At 43.4% G+C, this 18,739-nt stretch overlaps 6 protein-coding genes across 6 annotated transcripts; 3 read left to right on the forward strand and 3 right to left on the reverse strand.

The window, feature by feature from the left end:
- Positions 1-23: 23 nt before the first annotated feature.
- Positions 24-1,545, reverse strand: BYT42DRAFT_609180 (uncharacterized protein; the record flags this gene model as incomplete). Its single annotated transcript, XM_051571228.1, has 2 exons — positions 24-359; positions 424-1,545. 2 exons carry the CDS (start codon positions 1,543-1,545, stop codon positions 24-26), a joined length of 1,458 nt encoding a protein of 485 aa, XP_051427917.1.
- Positions 1,546-1,825: 280 nt separating this feature from the next.
- On the reverse strand, positions 1,826-3,182 carry BYT42DRAFT_487790 (Pkinase-domain-containing protein; the record flags this gene model as incomplete). Its single annotated transcript, XM_051563832.1, has 7 exons — positions 1,826-1,990; positions 2,056-2,241; positions 2,325-2,376; positions 2,445-2,553; positions 2,622-2,730; positions 2,807-3,023; positions 3,085-3,182. The coding sequence occupies 7 exons, from the start codon at positions 3,180-3,182 to the stop codon at positions 1,826-1,828; spliced, it is 936 nt and encodes a 311-aa protein (XP_051427918.1).
- A 2,300-nt stretch (positions 3,183-5,482) lies between these two features.
- On the forward strand, positions 5,483-5,799 carry BYT42DRAFT_550841 (uncharacterized protein). Its single transcript, XM_051566185.1, has one exon. The coding sequence runs from the start codon at positions 5,506-5,508 to the stop codon at positions 5,689-5,691; it is 186 nt and encodes a 61-aa protein (XP_051427919.1). The 5' UTR covers positions 5,483-5,505; the 3' UTR covers positions 5,692-5,799.
- A 235-nt stretch (positions 5,800-6,034) lies between these two features.
- BYT42DRAFT_550843 (RNA polymerase I associated factor, A49-like protein) lies at positions 6,035-7,816 on the reverse strand. Its single transcript, XM_051566186.1, has 4 exons — positions 7,697-7,816; positions 7,460-7,631; positions 6,690-7,394; positions 6,035-6,627 (listed from the first exon to the last, which is right to left on the reverse strand). The coding sequence occupies exons 1-4, from the start codon at positions 7,797-7,799 to the stop codon at positions 6,348-6,350; spliced, it is 1,260 nt and encodes a 419-aa protein (XP_051427920.1). The 5' UTR covers positions 7,800-7,816; the 3' UTR covers positions 6,035-6,347.
- A 198-nt stretch (positions 7,817-8,014) lies between these two features.
- Positions 8,015-10,032, forward strand: BYT42DRAFT_541665 (uncharacterized protein; the record flags this gene model as incomplete). The annotated part of the gene is made up of 10 exons (XM_051565565.1): positions 8,015-8,092; positions 8,158-8,443; positions 8,505-8,576; positions 8,662-8,786; positions 8,852-8,998; positions 9,065-9,155; positions 9,214-9,270; positions 9,336-9,412; positions 9,478-9,858; positions 9,937-10,032. The coding sequence occupies 10 exons, from the start codon at positions 8,015-8,017 to the stop codon at positions 10,030-10,032; spliced, it is 1,410 nt and encodes a 469-aa protein (XP_051427921.1).
- An 803-nt stretch (positions 10,033-10,835) lies between these two features.
- On the forward strand, positions 10,836-12,361 carry BYT42DRAFT_609184 (pyridoxal phosphate-dependent transferase; the record flags this gene model as incomplete). The annotated part of the gene is made up of 4 exons (XM_051571229.1): positions 10,836-10,861; positions 10,930-11,644; positions 11,760-11,913; positions 11,991-12,361. 4 exons carry the CDS (start codon positions 10,836-10,838, stop codon positions 12,359-12,361), a joined length of 1,266 nt encoding a protein of 421 aa, XP_051427922.1.
- Between the last annotated feature and the right edge of the window lie 6,378 nt (positions 12,362-18,739).

An 18,739-nucleotide genomic window follows, 5' to 3' on the forward strand; every position in this document is an offset into this window, starting at 1 on the left:
ATGTGGGGGTTACGAACGAGTTGTTATTTCAGACGAGAAAATGCTATTTCAAGTGCATCCAACCAACTATGCAGTTCATTTAAAGATTGCACCAACTCTTGCTGAACGCTTTCGTCCGTGCCAAGTCCGTCCAGTTGCAAAGGACGCACCACTGGAACATCTTCAACTGCACGTCCGGTAAGCCCAGGGGTCAATGACATTGGTACAGGACTTCCCCCCTTGGAAGAACCCGTCCGTGATTCCGCCGTATATTTCTCATTAGGCTTTCCTTTATGGCTCTGTTTTGTCTCCATGCTCCCTGCAGAGGCCGCCGTCTCAAGCGTACTTGTCGCTGATTCCAGAGCGGATCCCATTCCGTGCTACACCACAGTTGGTCAGATCCTAGGATACCAATATTTTGCCACGCATCACGTATTTTTTTACCTTTCTCGATTCGTCCACATGATCAGCACTGATACTCCGTCGATGAGATTCATAGGTCTGCGGCGTTTGTTTACCATCAGGTGTCATGCTTGATTGTTTCGACATTTTTACAGGCTGTTGTGCATGTTTCGATGCTTGGTAGATCTGCTGTTGTTTATTGGCAACGAGGGTTTTTAGTGGCATACTGTCCTCCTCCGAGTGACGAAGACTAATAGCGGATCGTACGCGACGAGCTAAAGGCGATGACGTATTCACATGTCCTTTAAGATTGGAAGTGGCATTGGGTATAGCTTCTGCGAAACTTGGGTGATGGCCGTGAACCGCATGCGCGTGAGACGATCCGCTTCTATTTTGATCAAGCACCATGCGTTGGTCGGAATGCGACCTTGCTCGAGACATGGGTCGGCCTTCGAGACCGGTATCTGAAGATGCCGATCGATTGGATGGTGACAATTTCGCGGTGGAGGGACTTCCCAGCGGTGCGTGGGAACGTATATGTGCACCAGGCACCAACTTCCCACTGCTCGACAGTATTTCAGACGAGGTATTGCTGACTTCCGAAGAGGGTGTTCCTATGGTTTCGCTGTAGGTAGGCTTCAACGTAAGCGGACTCACAGGTCGGATGGTGTCTTGGGGTGCTGATAAATTGGTCGACGCATCTTCCCGATTCATCTGCGGCGATATAGGGAATAGGAGAGGGGAATGATTAGCGGGTTGGGGAATGGAGGTCATGGACGGATTCAGATTAGAGTGGGCTTTCACGGTAGGCGAATAATCGATCTGTTGCGATGAAGTAGCGGTACGAAGAGGTTTCATGGTGGAGGTGGCTAACTGTGAAGTGGCACTGGCAGTGAAATCAATGACAGGTGACGGTGATAGAGAGGGGTGGGAAGGCGTTGCAGTCGAAGACGGATGCTGAGAAGAAGACATGAAATTGAGTGGCGCTGAATGAGCCATATCAGTTGTTGCCGAGGAAGATGAAGCATTGGGTGCATTGGCAAACAGTCGTAACAGGGGCAACGATTCAGGATTGCGATGGAAAGGACGATTCAGCGGTGAAGATCCACGACCATTTGGTGAACCGGCCACGTCGGTTGTCGAATGAAACAAATTATCTGTCATGGGCTCTGACAAAGGTAAGCTCCTCGGCTGCGTCACGGTGTCATTTCCGTGGAGCGTTTCGTTATGTTGAACATTATCCCTAATCGTCTATCCTCCGGTATTAGCTTATTTAGACTTTAGTCAGCGTTTTAAAAAACTCCCAAATACTTGCATCAAAGATCCATCCATCTTCAGCGATTCCCTCGAAAGAATCCATCTCACCAGCACGGTCTTCACTGCGACAAGTCCGCATGTGAGCTAAAACGGATCTATCCAATGAACACCAAACATTATCCATGTATTACCTATCACTGAGATCATCCGATATTATGCTGAGACGTTTGTTGGTTTCATTGTTGTTTTTCCACCATTCATAACGGGCAATGAGATTTCGTAAAATAGCTTTGGGTGTTTTGTTGGAGCTTTTGATAAATTTGGTTTTCATCAACTCGTCGGCGTTTAATCGCTGTCAGAAAAATCGTAAAATCAGCAAGACGCATGAATCGCCAGTGCAACCCAAGCAAACCCTACATCATTCGGATCTTCGCATAAACACGATTCAATGAAATCTTTTAGTTGGGTGGAGTGAGCATCATCCATCGTTGGCGGCTTAGTTTTCGGGATCAGTATGACCGCTCGCATGGGATCGACGTGAGCCAAGGGCGGGTTTCCTATGATCATCTCATATACAGTGATACCCAACGACCATATATCCGCCTAGAACACGATAAAATCGGTGTCAATACTGTTTGCAGGCCGATATGTATGCGACGTAATTGAATAATCGGCATCATATCTACCTTGTAATCGTAAGAAGCTCCTTCTCTGATGACTTCCGGTGCCATCCAGTATCTGCATAGGCAAGTTAAGAAAAAGGAACGTACTGGGCAATAGTGTATTTTCGCGTAAATTCAACATACGGTGTACCGACGAATGTGTTTCTTTTGAGCGAACTAACAGACGTCTGCCCTGCCACGCCAAAATCACACAGCTGAACATTGCCCTCTGCGGTCAAAAGGATATTCGCCGCTAAATTCAACCATGCAATCCAGTTAGTCGTCTGTCTCCACAAATCATCATCATCATCCAACGCACACCTTTGATATCTCTATGAATGATGTGATTCTTGTGCAAGTAGGATAACGCCAACAAAACTTCCCGTGTAATAACAGAGGCATATTTTTCTTCAATAGGACCTGACTTCATCTGTGAAAAACTGTGTCAGCCTTCCATTTCACCATCAAAAAGAAGATGCGTAACAATTTGGGGACGATGGACGTACAATAGTTCGGACACTACCGCCTGCAGCGTAATCCATAATGATCCACAGTTTGGTGTCGTTCAATATACTTCCATAATAAGGCGTAATATTTCGAGAACGAGCGAGAGTCAGCTGGGACAATAGACTGATTTCCTTCTGAATATCGTCGACGTCATCTTCCTCGGTGTCTAGGTTGAGCACCTTGATTGCGACGATTTGCTTTGTCTTGTTGTTGATCCTGCAAAAATGATTAGAAAGGGAATGAGCCATTCAAACAGGCATGAAACCCCATCACGTACCCCTTATAAACAGAACCATAGGCACCTTTACCCACTCTTTTCAGTTTGGTATAAAGCTGTGAAGCAGGCACCGCCGGCTTCTGTGACAAGGCGGACATGCTCGAGATCTTGCAAAAGAAACAAGCCGTTGGCCTACTGCAGGAGAGCGCCTATTCTTCCTCCGCTGTTTTGTGACTGCCAATGACGTTGGGCCTATCGTTTTTTTGTGCGCGTTTCCCAGAGACGTCTAGTGTTATTATCATAAGGTCTTTTTTGCTTTTGTACCATCTTCATCCTCAATTTTTTTGATATTATTACTGTAGGAATTTTGTTACAAATGGGATGGTGATGAAAACTGACATATTACGTTCATTTGCATTTTTGTTCCTATCCGTGGGAGAACACCATGAAATCTTGAGTCGATTGTTTCAAAAATTCAAAGAAAAAGCTCTTGGCGCATGTAAAAATGATTGACATTTACGCAATCTCGTGTCTTGCATCCCATGTTCTTTTTGTTGACAGAGTACTAAATATGCCCAAGAACGCTTGATTTGTCATTTTTTGTGCAATGTTACCGCGATGTCAATTTTTGACGTTTCTGATCGACTTCAATCCTTGACCACTAAACAAAACGATATATGATATGATACTCACTCTAAGATTTGGATGTACGAACAATGCCAATTTAATTTTCGTCAGAAATATACGTCTGCTATGGTTTTTTTTTGACGATGATGGATCCATGATTCCCATTTATTTATAAACCGCGTTGCGATTGGGATGCATAGCATATGATTTAAACAAACTCGATTATTTCTTTTTATCTCGTTCATGGTTGTTGCGCACGAATTATTAACTATTTGGTTTCCTGTGATCCGCTCATGGTATCTACCATCTGTCAAGCAGAGGAGCAAATGGGTATCATAACAAAATCATTTGGGGTTTTGTGAAGCTGAAACATCGTTCAAATTGACATAACCAGGTACAGCCCATCTCACAAAGAGATTGATTTTTGAATTAGCTGGCGTTTCGCTCACAAAAAAAAAAAAAAAGCGCGAAAAACGAGAATTAATATACAAGTGACAGTATCATACTGTAAGTGAGATGAATTTGATGGTGCAAAGAAAGTAAAAGCTCATCTCCATCCAAAGAGGCTGCGGTTAAGTTTGACAGCTTCAAATTAATCTTTTGATCTCCATGCATACCGAAAGAGAAACATGATCATGAAACCTCATTAAATTGCTGATGTCTACCTACACCAATGAATTTGACCGTCAATGCCTACATCGTGTATAATACCAGGAGTCGACCCACAGAAAGAGTCACAGCATCACTGATTACAAAGAAGTCCATTAGAAGCGGATCTATTTTACTGTCATTTTCATGCAGCGGGAACCGAATAAGGTCCGCAGCATCCCTTTTTTTTTTAAAAAAAAAAAAAAGATGAACTTGGCCACTTCATTTTCCATGGTTTCTTTAAACCTGACACTTTACTTTCTTGACATCGTCGTTTCCCTTGCACAAAATAATGGTGGATTCCCCACTTTCCGCATCTTTTTTCATCGAGATGCGAGCTTGTTAGAAAAGTTGATTTTGCTAGGCATGCCCTTTTTGGTAGCCAAGAACCCATATCAAAAAAACGATGGTAGCCAAATTTGGGCCATTCGTCGCAAACAGAGGGATGGACGTTGCCGACATGATGTCAATTATGTATTCAATCCAATGAAATGAATAGAAGCAAACTTTATGTGAAAAAGTTTTTCAAACGACGACGGAAAACGATGAATGATAGGACGAAAAAGGGCGTCTTTTTTCTTTTTGTTTTTTGGCTCTTTTCGTCTTTTTCTTCGTTTTTCTACTTCTGCTACTCTCCCATGGCTCTTTTGATAAGCTGCTAATGGATCATCATGTCATTTTTTCTTTAGATCTCTTTTGTGGATGATGGATGGCAGCATTTTCTTTTCTTCACAGTAATTTATGATTACAGTTGAAGGACATCGTTTACTGATACTTGCCCTTTTCCCCCCATTTTTTACTATAGGTCGATAATCTAAACAAGGTAAGTGAGCAAGGTAAGTGAACAAGGTTAGTGAACAAGGTAAGTCAAGAAGGTAAGTGAACAAGGTAAGTGGTCCCCCATCTTCCCTTTCCTCTCTTTTCGACCCTTTCATTCCCTCCTTTATCTACCCTTCTTCACTATCCTTTTCCCTTTCCTACTCTCTCTTCCCTCCGCTTCCCTCCCCTTCTGTTTCCTTTCCTTTCCTCTCTTCCTTTCATACCCACTTTCCGACTTTCCTTCCCTTCCCTATCCTTCCTTTTATTCGCTTCCCTTTCCTTCCCTTCCTTTCCCTACCCTCTCTTCCCCGTCCCCACCCTCCTTCCCTTCCCTTTCCTCTTCCTCTTCCTCTTTTTGCTTGATTTTTGGTTCCGATTGGCTGGCTGATGGTAAGTACCTTTTTCCTTTTTTTTTTTTTTGTCGTTTGCTTGTCATCCATCATCCTCCGGCGATGCCTGCCTTATGCTGTCTCCATGGTTTCTCCTCTGGTTTGCTTGCCATTCCCATCATGGTTTCTCTTGGTCGCAAGTCCTTGGTCCCCGGTGAACTTCCTGTGGCTTGCTTTAATATAGCTATTGTATCATAAATTGTAGTCTGTCACGTTTGTAAATAAAATACTTTCCTTTTCACCTTCACAACGTTATCATAATATCAATAAAACCTTATCTTAAACCGCCCCGGAACAGTTTTCATACGGAAACATACATTCCATGTGTTTATAGAAGCATAACAAGAAGGATAAAGCCAAATTTTGGTTTGTACTTGTTCAAGTTTGTTCTTGGGGCCAAACTGAATTGACCATGTAGCTTATGCGGCCGTTTCTTTCTCTTTGTGTGTGTGTGTGTGTGTGTGTGTGTGCGTGTGTTTCGCCTTACTCCAACATGTTGTATTATGTGTCTTATTCTTAATGTTATGCTGCGAACAATTTTCCAGAATCTTTTATGATTACATGAAAATTTCGATTTTAATTCCAGTCCGTCAAGTCCATTACATAACAGACACAGTCTATGTAACGGCGCCAATACCGATTCTCGAGTTGACCGAAATTCAGAAAAAAGAAGATCCACGAAGTGCATGGTGACAATCGTGTCACACCACCCAAAGAGCCTAGTCAACATTTCCGAACAGGCGGCGTAGCATTATCTATAATCATGAGGGATATTACAATTTTTATTTTTTTTTGGGTGTTGAATGAAAGCAAAAAGTTGTATGATGATGATGATTTTTTTTACTGCTTGCGTTTGCCTTTTCTGATTTCAGGGAACTTGAGAGGGACGACCAAGACGGCCTTCTTGGGACTGGTTCTGCTATCAAAGCCGGCAGCGGAAATTTCTTCGGCGGTGCACTTGTCTATTTTACAACCCAAGTTTCTAAGCATGTTGGCGGCCTTGGATGGCTTGATGGAGAGGTCTTTGGAAAGAGAATCAGGATATAACTTGAAATCAGCGACATACAGACACAGCACAAACAGATAACACAATATCTTGTCCGCCATCAACGGGGTACGGCTGAAAGAAAATACATCGAGTTAGCCTAATCACTCCAATTTACATTAAAAGTAATTCCTTACACATTGGAAATGGTGAATCGTTCGGTTAACTTGTCCACAATGATGGAGGGAGGGTTTTGTAAGGCGGCTTCAACTCTTCTGCGTTGTTTCAAATCGTCGGGTCGGATCTTGCGCAGGTATGCCATCAAGTAAGAAATATATACAACCATACGAAGCTTCTTGCGGTCCTTCTTGCCACTGCCCTTGATAATGGCCATCACACGGTCATTGACAAACGATGATAAACTGAAAGGCAAAAGATTCTGTACACCTTCCAATGTCGTCTCTTTCAACAAATCCTTTACAGGGACCGCGTTCAACTCGTCGTCGGTAACAATGCTCGAAATATCGTAGGCTTCTTCGGGAGTGGTGGCTTCCATATTGTGTGCAGGAATGGGCAATTCCTTTTCCATTTCCTTGCGCAGTTCCGCTTGTGATGGGGTGTTGGCAGTCGATTTGCCAATTTCGTGATGAATCGAGGCCATCACGTCTTCCAGTTCTTCACCCTTGACCAAATTGCGCTCCTCATCACGCAATTGAGCCTTGGCTTTGGCAGTACCAAAAGCCAGACCAAGAGCAGCTCGTGCTTGGCCGTAGGTATTGCTGGCAGAAGTCTTTTCACTCGTCGAGGACATGAGAGCCTTCACCTTTCGTCGCATGGCCATGACCGACGTCGGTGCAACGGTGAGTTCCTGTTTTTCCTTTGAAAAAACGCCAACGAGATATCTAAATAAGCAAGTTCAGTATCCCACATGGGTTGTTGATCTGCCCACAAGTCGACGATTCCTTACTTGCAGTAAACGCCTTGAGCTGCTTCGTCGCCAAAGTTGGCTGCTGAAAATACGACCTTCTCGGTCTCGCCGCTTACAAAGCGATGATTCTGTCTCTTCTTTGGGACATCACCTTGAAGTTTGTATGGGGTGAATCGAGTGTCACTGGAAGGCTGTGTACCGGGAAAGGCGGCTGTGAAACGGGTGAGTGGAAACTCATCAAAGATCGAGGGTGGGGGAATGTATAGGCTACGTTACCCAAGAATGGTGGTTCGATATTGTCCTGTTTCTTGGCTAAGCTCACTTTGATATGCTTGCCACTCTTGCTTTCAGAGCCCTCGGCGTGCTTTCTCTTGCCCATTTGCAAACTGACGGACTGGCCAAAAGTGTGTAATTTAAAAAAAATTGGCAGATTTCCTACTTTAACATGGTGAGTGGCTTCGATGAATACAAGTCACAATATCGCATTTGACGTGACCCCGCCGGATCTCCAAATCGTCCCAAATTCCACACCTTTTCCGACGACTGACGTTATCAGTTGCAATAAAAAAGAACGCACCCGTCTGCCCTCACACAATGGATACCGATTCAAAGATTACGGATTTCTGCGCTGTAACGGGCGCTTCTACAGAAGTGGCTGAGAATTATCTACAAGTAGGCTATGCCAATCGAAAATCGCGGTTTAGTCTGCACAGTGGTACTAACTTGCTGCTCTACAGATTGCTGACGGTGACGTTGAAACGGCCGTGACACTATACTTGGAAAGCGGTGATGGCGCTTCCCAGCCGGTTCCAACTGCCACCGAAACCGATACACGACAGTCAACACCTAGCTGGCAAATGGAAGACAGCAGCATGTTAACAGACGAAGAACTGGCTCGTCAGTTTCAGCAGGAAGAAGAAGAACGACAACAACGAGTCAGAGCGCCCATCGCCCCAAAACATGATATCCTTGCAGGTGGCAGTCCAATGTTTGATGAACAACCGTTTTGGCGATCGAGCGATGGTGAGAATGCAACTCGTTATTTTTTTGCGTTATGACTCACTTCTTAAACGTTTGGTTCTAGCCACAACTTATCCACCTCGCTCCGTCTTTAACCAAGGCGATTCTTCCACAAGCCCTCGTGATCCACTAGCAGGTAGATCGTCGTCATTTTTCAGACACGAAAAAATCAATTGGACAATGATACAGCCATCAAGCTAACACTGGTTTTTCACTCCCAGGCCGATCCACCTCTTTTGCCCCAGTGAATCCCACCGGTTCACCAGCCGTCTCTGCAAAAACAAGACGACTGGCTGATCTTTTCCGTCCTCCATTTGACATCATGTTTGAAGGAGGTTTTGAGGAGGTGAGAGATCACGACTCCCTGAATCATTTTGAGCTTTCTAACCGTCAATGTCGAATTCTTTCTAGGCACGGGCTGCAGCACGGGAAAAGAATAAATGGCTGCTGATCAATATTCACAATCCAACCGAATTCGCATGTCAGGTGCTCAATCGAGATTTATGGAGTGACCCATTCGTCAAGGACCTGGTGAAAGAATCGTTTATTTTTCTTCAGGTAAAATGAACAAAAGCTATACACGCGCAGAACTGCTCAGGGCATAACGTTTTATTGTACAACTAGTACCATAATGATACACCTGAAGGAAAACGCTATTTGACGCTTTATCCTATCCAAACATATCCCCATACAGCCATCATTGATGCACGCACAGGTAATTTATCCCTCAGATGTCGCAAGTGTAATCATTATCTGACGGTGTTTCTGGTCAGGCGAACGGGTCAAAGTGTGGGAATCGACATTGACACCCAATGATTTCCTCATGGAAGGTAAGAATTGAAGTCAACGATTTTGACGTGTAAACATGTTGTTGCTCACATTTGGTATCTATTAGTGACTGAATTTCTGGAACAGAGTGCACCCCCAGAGGTTGCACGTTCGGCAGCCATGAAACGACCACGTACAATGAAGGTGTGTGTCTTTTTTCAGATTTCCAAAAGAAAAGGGCGATTGTCTAAATCAGACCATCCTCATAGAATATATCCGACATGAGCGAAGAAGAACAAATCAATGCGGCCATTGCAGCATCGTTGGGCAGTACACCTCAAACCATGAGTTCCACCAGTCACGAAGGATCCCAGATATCCTTGGATGATGAAGCAAAGGTTGAGGAAGCAGAAAATGAGGCGAAACCAGAAGAACAGGAAGAAGAGCAAAACCAAGTCACCTCGGTGTTGGACTCAATACAACCTGTGCAAAGAGATGAACCAACGGATCTGGCAAATTCCACACGTATACAGATTAGAATGGCGGATGGAAGTCGCCTAATTCGACGATTATTAAAGTCGGACCCTGTTCGATATTTGTTTGAATTCATCAAATATCAAGTGCCAGAAGCACAAAGCAGGCCGTTTGAGGTAAGTATCTGATCTCCGGTATGCTACGCACTTGATCTCATGTGTTTAATGATTTTGCGTTTTTTTTTTCGTATTTAGTTGGTATTTAACCGTCAGCAACTGATTGAATTGGTGGATCAATCGATTGAAGAAGCTGGGCTGGCAAATGCGGCTGTTAATTTTGTCTTTGCCTAAGCCTAACCAAATGTATAATTTGAATTTCCCCATTCCTTTTTTTTTTTTTATTTTTTTTTTTACTCCACCTCTATAATTTGTACCTATGCAAGCACATCCATCAAGCCATTCATTCACCCTGTTCATTTGACGGTGCTTTTTAGCAAGTTGAACATATATGTATACGTGGCACTGTTTCTCTTCCATGCGGTGCGTTGCGGCTCATCTGTTTCTTTGGTCACAACAGCCATTCATCATGCACGTTCCGTACTGTGCGGTATCATGCAAATAAAAACGTCAAGTAGACGAAGGAGGAATTGAAAAGCATCATGGCAAGTGTTTTTATCATACGATAAAGGAACGAAACATTACAGATGAATGAGTAGTCATCAGGGCTGATCACGCATCGTGCGAAAAATGCCGGGAAATTCTCACGGTTTTCGTTGTTTTGTTTTTGAGCTGATTCCATGGTCGACGTATGCATCGGATGGATATAATGCTCGAAATATTGTAACCGAAATAAGTATCACGGAATATTTACAAAGTTAAAATCAGATGGACTGATATCATTGTTTGTCCATTTTTGTCTTCTCTGCTCCAATATGACATGACAGTGAATTCTCTTTCACGTTCTTTTTTATTCTTGTTATTGCCCCTTCAATAAGTCCCCTACCAGAAATGCATCGAACGTTATTACACCTGCAAAAACGGTTAAATATCTATAGCCAAGCAAACACAATCGTAAGTAGAATCATTTAGATTGGACGTCGATACAAATTGACATACCCAGATACGTTTTTCATTACTGTAGACGCGCACGTTCCATGGATCCACATGGCTGCGAAACGCGGTAAAAAGAGAATGTGACATTGTCATTTATGTATTTTTCCTAATCCCAAACACCTTGCAGTCAATTAGTACGTCAAAGGAGGGTCATCAACGGACATTGCAAGCACTTGATCAATCGGACCGGTACACGCTCCCAACTTACAGTCGCCCTGATATCATTATTGAGCGAGGGAAAGGCGCTTTTCTCTTTGACACTGAAGGACGGTCTTATCTTGATTTTACCGCTGGTATCGCTGTCACGGCTCTCGGACATGCGGATGCCACCGTGGCCCAGGTGCTCTATGATCAGGCAACCAAACTGGTTCACATTAGCAACGCTTTTCACAACGAAAATGCGGGAAAACTAGCTCAAAAGATCATCACCACCACTCGGCAGCATGGAGGAGACTGGGCCTATCAGTTATTTTTCTCTAATTCCGGCACCGAAGCCAACGAAGGCGCACTCAAGTTTGCTCGTAAATGGGGAAAACATATCCAAGGAAATGACAAGTACGAAGTGGTGTGCTTTACCAATGCTTTTCACGGACGATCCATGGGTGCCTTATCAGCCACCTTTAACCCAAAATATCGGGAGCCTTTTTCCCCGTTAGTGCCAGGTTTTGTGAGAGTGCCGTTCAACGACACAGAGCAGGCGACAAGAGCCATTACAGAAAAAACATGTGCCGTAATCATCGAACCCATCCAAGGTGAAGGGGGGATCCACGCTGCTTCGGCAGAATTTTTAAAAGCTTTACGGTCCCGGTGCAATGAAAAGAAAGCCCTTCTCATATTCGACGAGATTCAGGTAAGATAGCAAAAAATGAAGGTTCTTTTTTGTTTGACTTTTTTCATTATCGATCAATCTGCATTAAAAGACCTCGAAGACATGAAACAATCTGATATGGTTCTATGAGATATAGTGTGGTTTGGGTCGTACAGGCAAACTTTGGGCTCATCAACACTACGGTCAGCATTGTCAACCTGACATGCTCACGATGGCCAAACCGCTCGCCAATGGTATTCCTATTGGGGCTGTTATGACCAATGCCAAAGTAGCCGATATGCTTGTTATCGGTAGGTTGCATGATTTTTCTATTTCTATTTTTCGATGCTTATCAATGAGTATCAAACATGGGATTTTTTTTTCCAAGGGGATCACGGTACGACATTTGGTGGAAACCCTCTGGCCACCGCTGCTGCATTATCCGTGTTTGAAAGAATTAGTGAACCCGCGTTTCTCGATACGGTCACTGTTTCAGGAGCATTGCTCAAAGATGGATTGATGAGTTTAAAGGAACAGTATCCTGATATCATCCAACAAGTGCGCGGTCAGGGATTGCTCCTGGGATTGCAGTTCAGCAAAGATCCTGCGCCTCTGGTCAAGATAGCTCGCAAGCATGGATTGCTCATCCTAACCGGTGCTGGAAACACCGTTCGTATTGTCCCCCCTCTCAATATAAAACCAAAAGAATTATGCCTTGGGCTGGAAAAGTTGGGCAAGGCGTTACAACAGTTTTTATAGAAACGATTTCCCATTCAGAATATTATTGACAATAAATTGTCGGCCACGCTCGGATTTTCCGCCTTGCAATAGCCCGTTTTCTTCCTCTTCCCGCAAAGAGAAGAATTCGAAACGCCCATTGCTCAAGTACAAGGATGAGATTCATCATGATGGGAATAAAGAAAAGAAAAAAAAATTCTCACACATCACACCAGTGACTCATAATTTTTTCTTTGGTGGACGTAGTTTGACTGCGTTTTTTTCATGCAGGAAAAGAGAGCATGCATACGCAAGAAAAGTTCTGCAAATAACTTGCAGAAAAAACCAAGCTAGAGCGTCTCTTTTTTCTTTTTTGATGGTCAAGATCCTTCTACGGTGTCATTTCAACAAATTGAAATATCTATATAATTAAAATCTTTGAAAAATTAGCAATTTGTAAATCACATGACTTCCACGGAACCTTTTTTTTTTGCCTTCTCTCTTCAGAACCTCTTATTATTCTTTTTTTTTTTTTGTGCCTTCTTTTCTTCTTCAACTACACTAAGCTATCAGAACTTCTTAATATCTTTTTGCAATACACCAAGTCATTAGAATCTCAATTCTTTCGATTGGTGCCTTTTTCTTCTTTGAACCATGCCTCGCTGCCCATCTTGCAACGGCAACGATCACCAGCGTTCTACCAATCGTCGTTGCCCAAATTTCTCTCCACGAAACACTACTATAAATAATGGGCGAAACAATGAGCAGCAAAATGCGGTTTGCACCAGTTGTGGTCAAACAGGACATCGTCGTCGCTCAAACCGCCATTGTCCCCTTCATAATCAAGACGGAAATACAGAAAATTTCACCAATGTGGCTCGCGATCCCAATGTCTCGATGCCAAATCTTCATAATGTAGGAGCCATGAATGTCATCTGCAGCCACTGTCAGGCACGAATGTGGAGTGGAGAAAAAACTGCTGGAAGTACTATGAATGATCCTAAGTTTCAGCTCTGTTGTGGAAATGGTCAATTTGTACTTTCTCCTCTCAAACCCACCCCTCCTTTGATTGCCTCGCTTTTGACAGGGACTGGGGCGCAAGCAAAAGATTTCCGGCTCAAGATCAGAGCTTATTGTAGTGCTCTCAGTTTTACTTCTCTTGGTATAAATTTAGACGAAAGTGTAATGAATGGCAGACGGGGCGCTTACTGCTTCCGTATTCATGGAAGTGTTTACCATTTGATGGGATCGCTACTTCCTGCTAATGGCCAACGACCTGCATTTGCACAAATATACGTCCATGATACTGACAACGAAATATCAAATCGACATGCAATTGCAAGCCATCTCGCGCGAGACACCTTGGAAGTACTTCAGCAATTAATGCATGAAACCAATCCTTTCGTCCATCTTTTCAAGACAATGGCCCAATACATACAGGATAATGGTGGTGCTTCCAACATCAGAATGATTATTCGAGCTGACGATGTCCCAGATCCACGACGCTATAATGCACCAAATGCTTCTGAAATTGGTGTCATTATCGGTGAAAACGCAGAGGCCTCTGGAAGGGATATTGTGATCTGTACGCGTAGTAACCAACTGACATCAATCAGTGAGATGCATCGCCTGTATGACCCACTCCATTACGTGCTGATGTTTCCTGAAGGCGACCCTGGGTGGAACATTGAAACTCGATCGACCAGAAACGAGAAAGTCACCGTGATGAACTACTACAGTTTCAGATTGATGTATTGAAATGATGGACACCACTTGCACCTCTTTGGCCGACTCTTTCAGCAGTATATCGTAGATATGTATGCCAAGATGGAACAAAACCGCCTCAATTACCTTCGCCTCAACCAGGCCCGACTGCGTGCTGATGTGTATTCAGGCGTACAAGATGCTCTCCAACTTGACGACAACAATATGAATATGAATTCCATCGGTCAGCCTGTCATCCTTCCGTCGTCATTCATTGGCAGCCCTCGAAACATGCAACAGCTGTACCAAGATGCAATGAGTATCGTCAGATGTTTCGGAAAGCCTGACCTCTTCATTACATTCACGTGTAATCCAAAATGGCCAGAAATTCGGAATGAGCTTCTTGCTTCACAGACAGTATCTGATCGGCCAGATTTGACAGCACGAGTTTTCAACCTCAAGCTCAGAGCTCTTTTGAAGGATCTGACAAAAAATCATACACTTGGAAAAGTAATTGGCTACGTTTATACCGTCGAGTTCCAGAAAAGAGGATTGCCTCATGCGCATATTCTACTCATTTTAAAAGAAGCCGATAAACCTGTGACGCCAGAGCACTACGATTCTATCGTATCGGCGGAGATACCTGATCCACAGCAGTTCCCATCTGCTCATGCAACTGTCACGAACCATATGATGCATGGCCCATGTGGAATAGCAGCCTCGCATCCATCGCCATGCATGGAAAACGGTCGGTGCACAAAGCACTTCCCGCGTGCATTTCAAGAAGAGACAACGTGCAACGAAAATGGGTATCCTCTGTACCGAAGGCGCAATGACGGAAGAACCGTACGCAAAAATGGGATTTTACTTGACAACCGATGGGTTGTGCCGCATAATATTTACCTCTGCTCGAAATATGACGCACACATCAATGTCGAAATATGCACAACCATTAAATCAGTCAAGTATATCTACAAATATGTCTTCAAAGGACACGACCGTGCATCCGTTGTACTCCAGCCCGAAAACCATGATGAAATCCGTCAGTATCTTGATTCTCGGTACGTGTCAGCGTCTGAAGCCTGTTGGAGAATCTTTTCATTCTCTATGCATCACGAGTTTCCAGCACATCAAAGACTTGCAGTACATCTTCCAGGAGAAGAGATAATTTTTTTCCATGAGGATGAGAGTCCTCAAAATGTTGCAAGCCGCCGACCTTTGACGACATTAACAGCATGGTTCGAAACAAACCAGATTGATCCATCAGCAAGAACCATCTTATACTCTGATTTCCCAAGACATTACGTTTGGAATACAAGTGGAAGAAGAAGATGGACAGTTCGTGTTAGAGGACATAATACTGTTATTGGGCGCATATATAACATCTCCCCGCGGCAAGCGGAAAAATATTATCTTCGCCTCCTTCTCTATCATGTTCCTGGAGCAACTAGCTTTGAGGATCTGCGAACGGTCAACGGCCAACTTTGTTTGACATTCCAAGAAGCTGCACGCAGGCGTGGATTGCTTACCAACGATAACGAATGGGACCACTGTTTGGAAAATGCCGAGATCTATCAAGCACCCAGCTCCTTGAGGATGCTATTTGGCACAATTTTGGCTTTCTGTGAACCGTCTGACCCTTACGCACTTTGGCTTCGCCACAGACAACATATGGTGGAGGATCATCTCCATGCTGATAGAATTGAACAGAATGATGCATCTCTGGAACCAACAGAAACAATGTACGGACGCTGTATCATGGATATCGAGGATTATCTGCAATCACAGTCATTGTCTTTGCAAAATTTTGCTGGATTCTCTCTTCCTGAGGTTGATAGCCGTCCAACTTCCATATCTTTACCACGTCTACCACGTTTAGTTCAAGAACAGCTGTCACTTAACGAAGAAGCACAAAGGTTACCAAACCCAGCCAATCTGGACTTTAACCATGACCAGCAGATCATCTTTGACACTATCATCCGTGCAGCTGACGATGCATCACCAAGGAGCAAGCTATATTTTGTTGATGGACCTGGAGGAACTGGAAAAACATTTTTATTCAATGCCCTACTTTCCCATGTCCGTCGTAATGGAGAAATTGCTTTAGCCGTCGCATCCAGTGGAACAGCTGCTCTTCTTTTGGATGGTGGTCGTACCGCCCATTCACGGTTTAAGATACCATTGACTACGCACGAACATTCCTTTTGTAACGTGTCTCACAGAACGGAGCTTGCCCATTTACTGAAACTTACTAAGCTAATCATGTGGGATGAAGCATCGATGATAAACCGGTTTGCATTTGATGCAGTAGATCGAACATTTAGAGATCTCTTCAAAGCTGAAAACCCACGTCTGGAATCCGTACCGTTTGGAGGAAAGTTGGTAGTGTTTGGAGGTGATTTTCGACAAGTCCTGCCTGTGGTTCCCCGAGGGTCGCGTCCCGATATCGTCAATATGTGTATCAACCGCTCTGCTTCTTGGGCGCATGTGCAAACATTACGCCTGACGACCAATATGCGAGTTCAGAGACCACAACAAAACGAAAGTCCACAGGAACTTCAACAGTTCAGTGAATACTTGCTACGTATCGGTAATGGGACAGAGCCTACACGCTTGAATACAAGCTATATCAGCATCCCCCAAAGCATGGTAATTCCTGGCGAAAACTTGCAAAATTTGACTTCAGCTATATTTCATGACTTTCGGGAAGAGAATCTTTCTTCGCAGTACCTTACATCCCGCGCTATCCTTACACCGAAAAACTCTGACGTTGAGACAATCAATGATCTCCTTTTGGAACAGTTTCCAGGAGAGGCAACAGAGTATCTAAGCGCAGATAGCGTCTGTGATGAAAGTCAACAAATGCTGCATACCGTGGAGGTTCTCAATTCGATCAATCCTGGATGCCTTCCACCACACCGACTCCTACTAAAAATAGGTTGTCCTGTCATACTGCTGCGCAATCTCAATCCATCCAACGGTCTTTGCAACGGAACGAGGCTTATATGCCGCTCATTCCAACAGTTTGTGATCGAGGCAGAAATTGCAACCGGGAAACATGCAGGAAAATTGGTGTTTATACCTAGAATCAAGCTCAAGCCCACAGAAATGCAATCTCCTGTTGAATTTCAACGACGCCAATTTCCAGTGCGATTAGCGTTTGCAATGACAATTAACAAAGCACAAGGTCAGACCTTGGATGCTGTTGGGCTATATTTGCCGGCGTCAGTATTTTCCCATGGACAGTTGTACGTTGCTTTCTCCAGAGTCAAAAAACCATCTGCACTAAAGGTAATGCTTAAAAAAGAAAGTTCATTTTTACAAACTTCAAATGAACATTTCACCAAAAATATAGTATACCCTGAAGTCTACCAATAAATATCCCCAATTGTGATCTTGAAGATCACGGGCTCCACCTAGTCTATATAATTAAAATCTTTGAAAAATTAGCGATTTTGTAAATCACATGATCTACACCAAGTTATCAGGACCTGTTAAACCTTTTTTTTTATCTTTCAACCATGCCTCGCTGCCCACTTTCACGATAATAGGCGAAACAATTAGCAGCAAGATGCCGTTTGCGCCAGTTGTAGTTAAACAGAGTATCGTCGTCTTTCGAATAAAAATGTGAGTAGAGCTCTTTTTGAAGAAAAGGGGTTGATGATACGACTGGCGTTCTTCTGTAGCATCATTCAATTTGTTTTTTTTGTCAGTTATACTATATATGTCCTTTCACTCTCTTTCAATTTTCAATGAATCGAATAATACATAAGCAGACGTGCTTCGATCTATGAGTTCATGCACCAGTAAGGTGACTATTGTTTCATCCATGGAAAATCATATATTTTGGTCTTCAATTTTATCTTTCTTCTTTTGATTTTCTCTCTCTCTTTCTGTTTGCTTGATAAACCTCACTATCATTGTATCAAGATCCCATCCGCATCCATCATCCAGACCATTCTTATCCCGTGTACCTAACTTGGTTAAATTGACCACCATCCTCAAAAAGGTAAGCGTCGAGTGGTCTACCATCGATTTTGCTCCGGCAAAACAGACTTACCTCTCCTTTACTTCCATCCTTCTTCCAGCTTCCGGTTTCCGTTTTCTTTTCGCCTGACAAGTTCTGGATACTACAAGTTGACTTTCTCTCGCCATCCATCCATCCATTCATCCATCTGGCGAAATCGGATGACGTCAAAGGCCATCGTTGGTGGTGTGGCTCTTTTTTTAATCAGAAAAACGCTTACGTGTCCTCTTCATGTTCCTTTCCTTTGGATTGCTTCTCATCATATGGTATTCGAGATGTCTTCCCGATTATTTATTTTGTAGTTTATAGTTTGTATTTTGTATTTTATATTTCATGTACATATTCTTTTCGCAGTCTTTTCCTCTTTTTTTCCCACAGGGTTTTTTATGAGGTTTTTACTGACGCGACCATTGTTTTTTTATCATCATGTACTTTATTTGTTTCTTTCTTTTTATTCGGGGGACTCTCGATATATGGAATCCAACTCGAAGTTACCGTCACTTCTGGCCACGTCAATATTTTTTGCCTGCTCAAGCTGACACCACCGATCCATCGCTTAACTGTCCCTGGAAGCAATTTTATTTTCCGCATCGAAGAAGAAGCTTACCTGGCGGTCCGTATCATCTTTTTTTTTGTCCGGTTTACCATTTGGTTCAAAGGCAAGTCCAATTTCTTTTCCTTTGCTATGA

This window comes from Radiomyces spectabilis (assembly GCF_025331425.1).
Source record: "Radiomyces spectabilis strain NRRL 2753 chromosome Unknown BYT42scaffold_1, whole genome shotgun sequence".
NCBI classification, from domain to species: domain Eukaryota; kingdom Fungi; phylum Mucoromycota; class Mucoromycetes; order Mucorales; family Radiomycetaceae; genus Radiomyces; species Radiomyces spectabilis.

Bases quoted from the DNA above. Each gene is read 5' to 3' on its own strand.
- BYT42DRAFT_550841 (XM_051566185.1), top strand. From the start codon at position 5,506: ATGGTAAGTACCTTTTTCCTTTTTTTTTTTTTTGTCGTTTGCTTGTCA.
- BYT42DRAFT_550843 (XM_051566186.1), bottom strand. From the start codon at position 7,799: ATGGGCAAGAGAAAGCACGCCGAGGGCTCTGAAAGCAAGAGTGGCAAG. The intron at 7,395-7,459 runs GTAAGGAATCGT...TTGCTTATTTAG, and splicing joins GCTCAAGGCGTTTACTGCAA to ATATCTCGTTGGCGTTTTTT. The intron at 6,628-6,689 runs GTAAGGAATTAC...ATTTTCTTTCAG, and splicing joins CGATTCACCATTTCCAATGT to CCGTACCCCGTTGATGGCGG.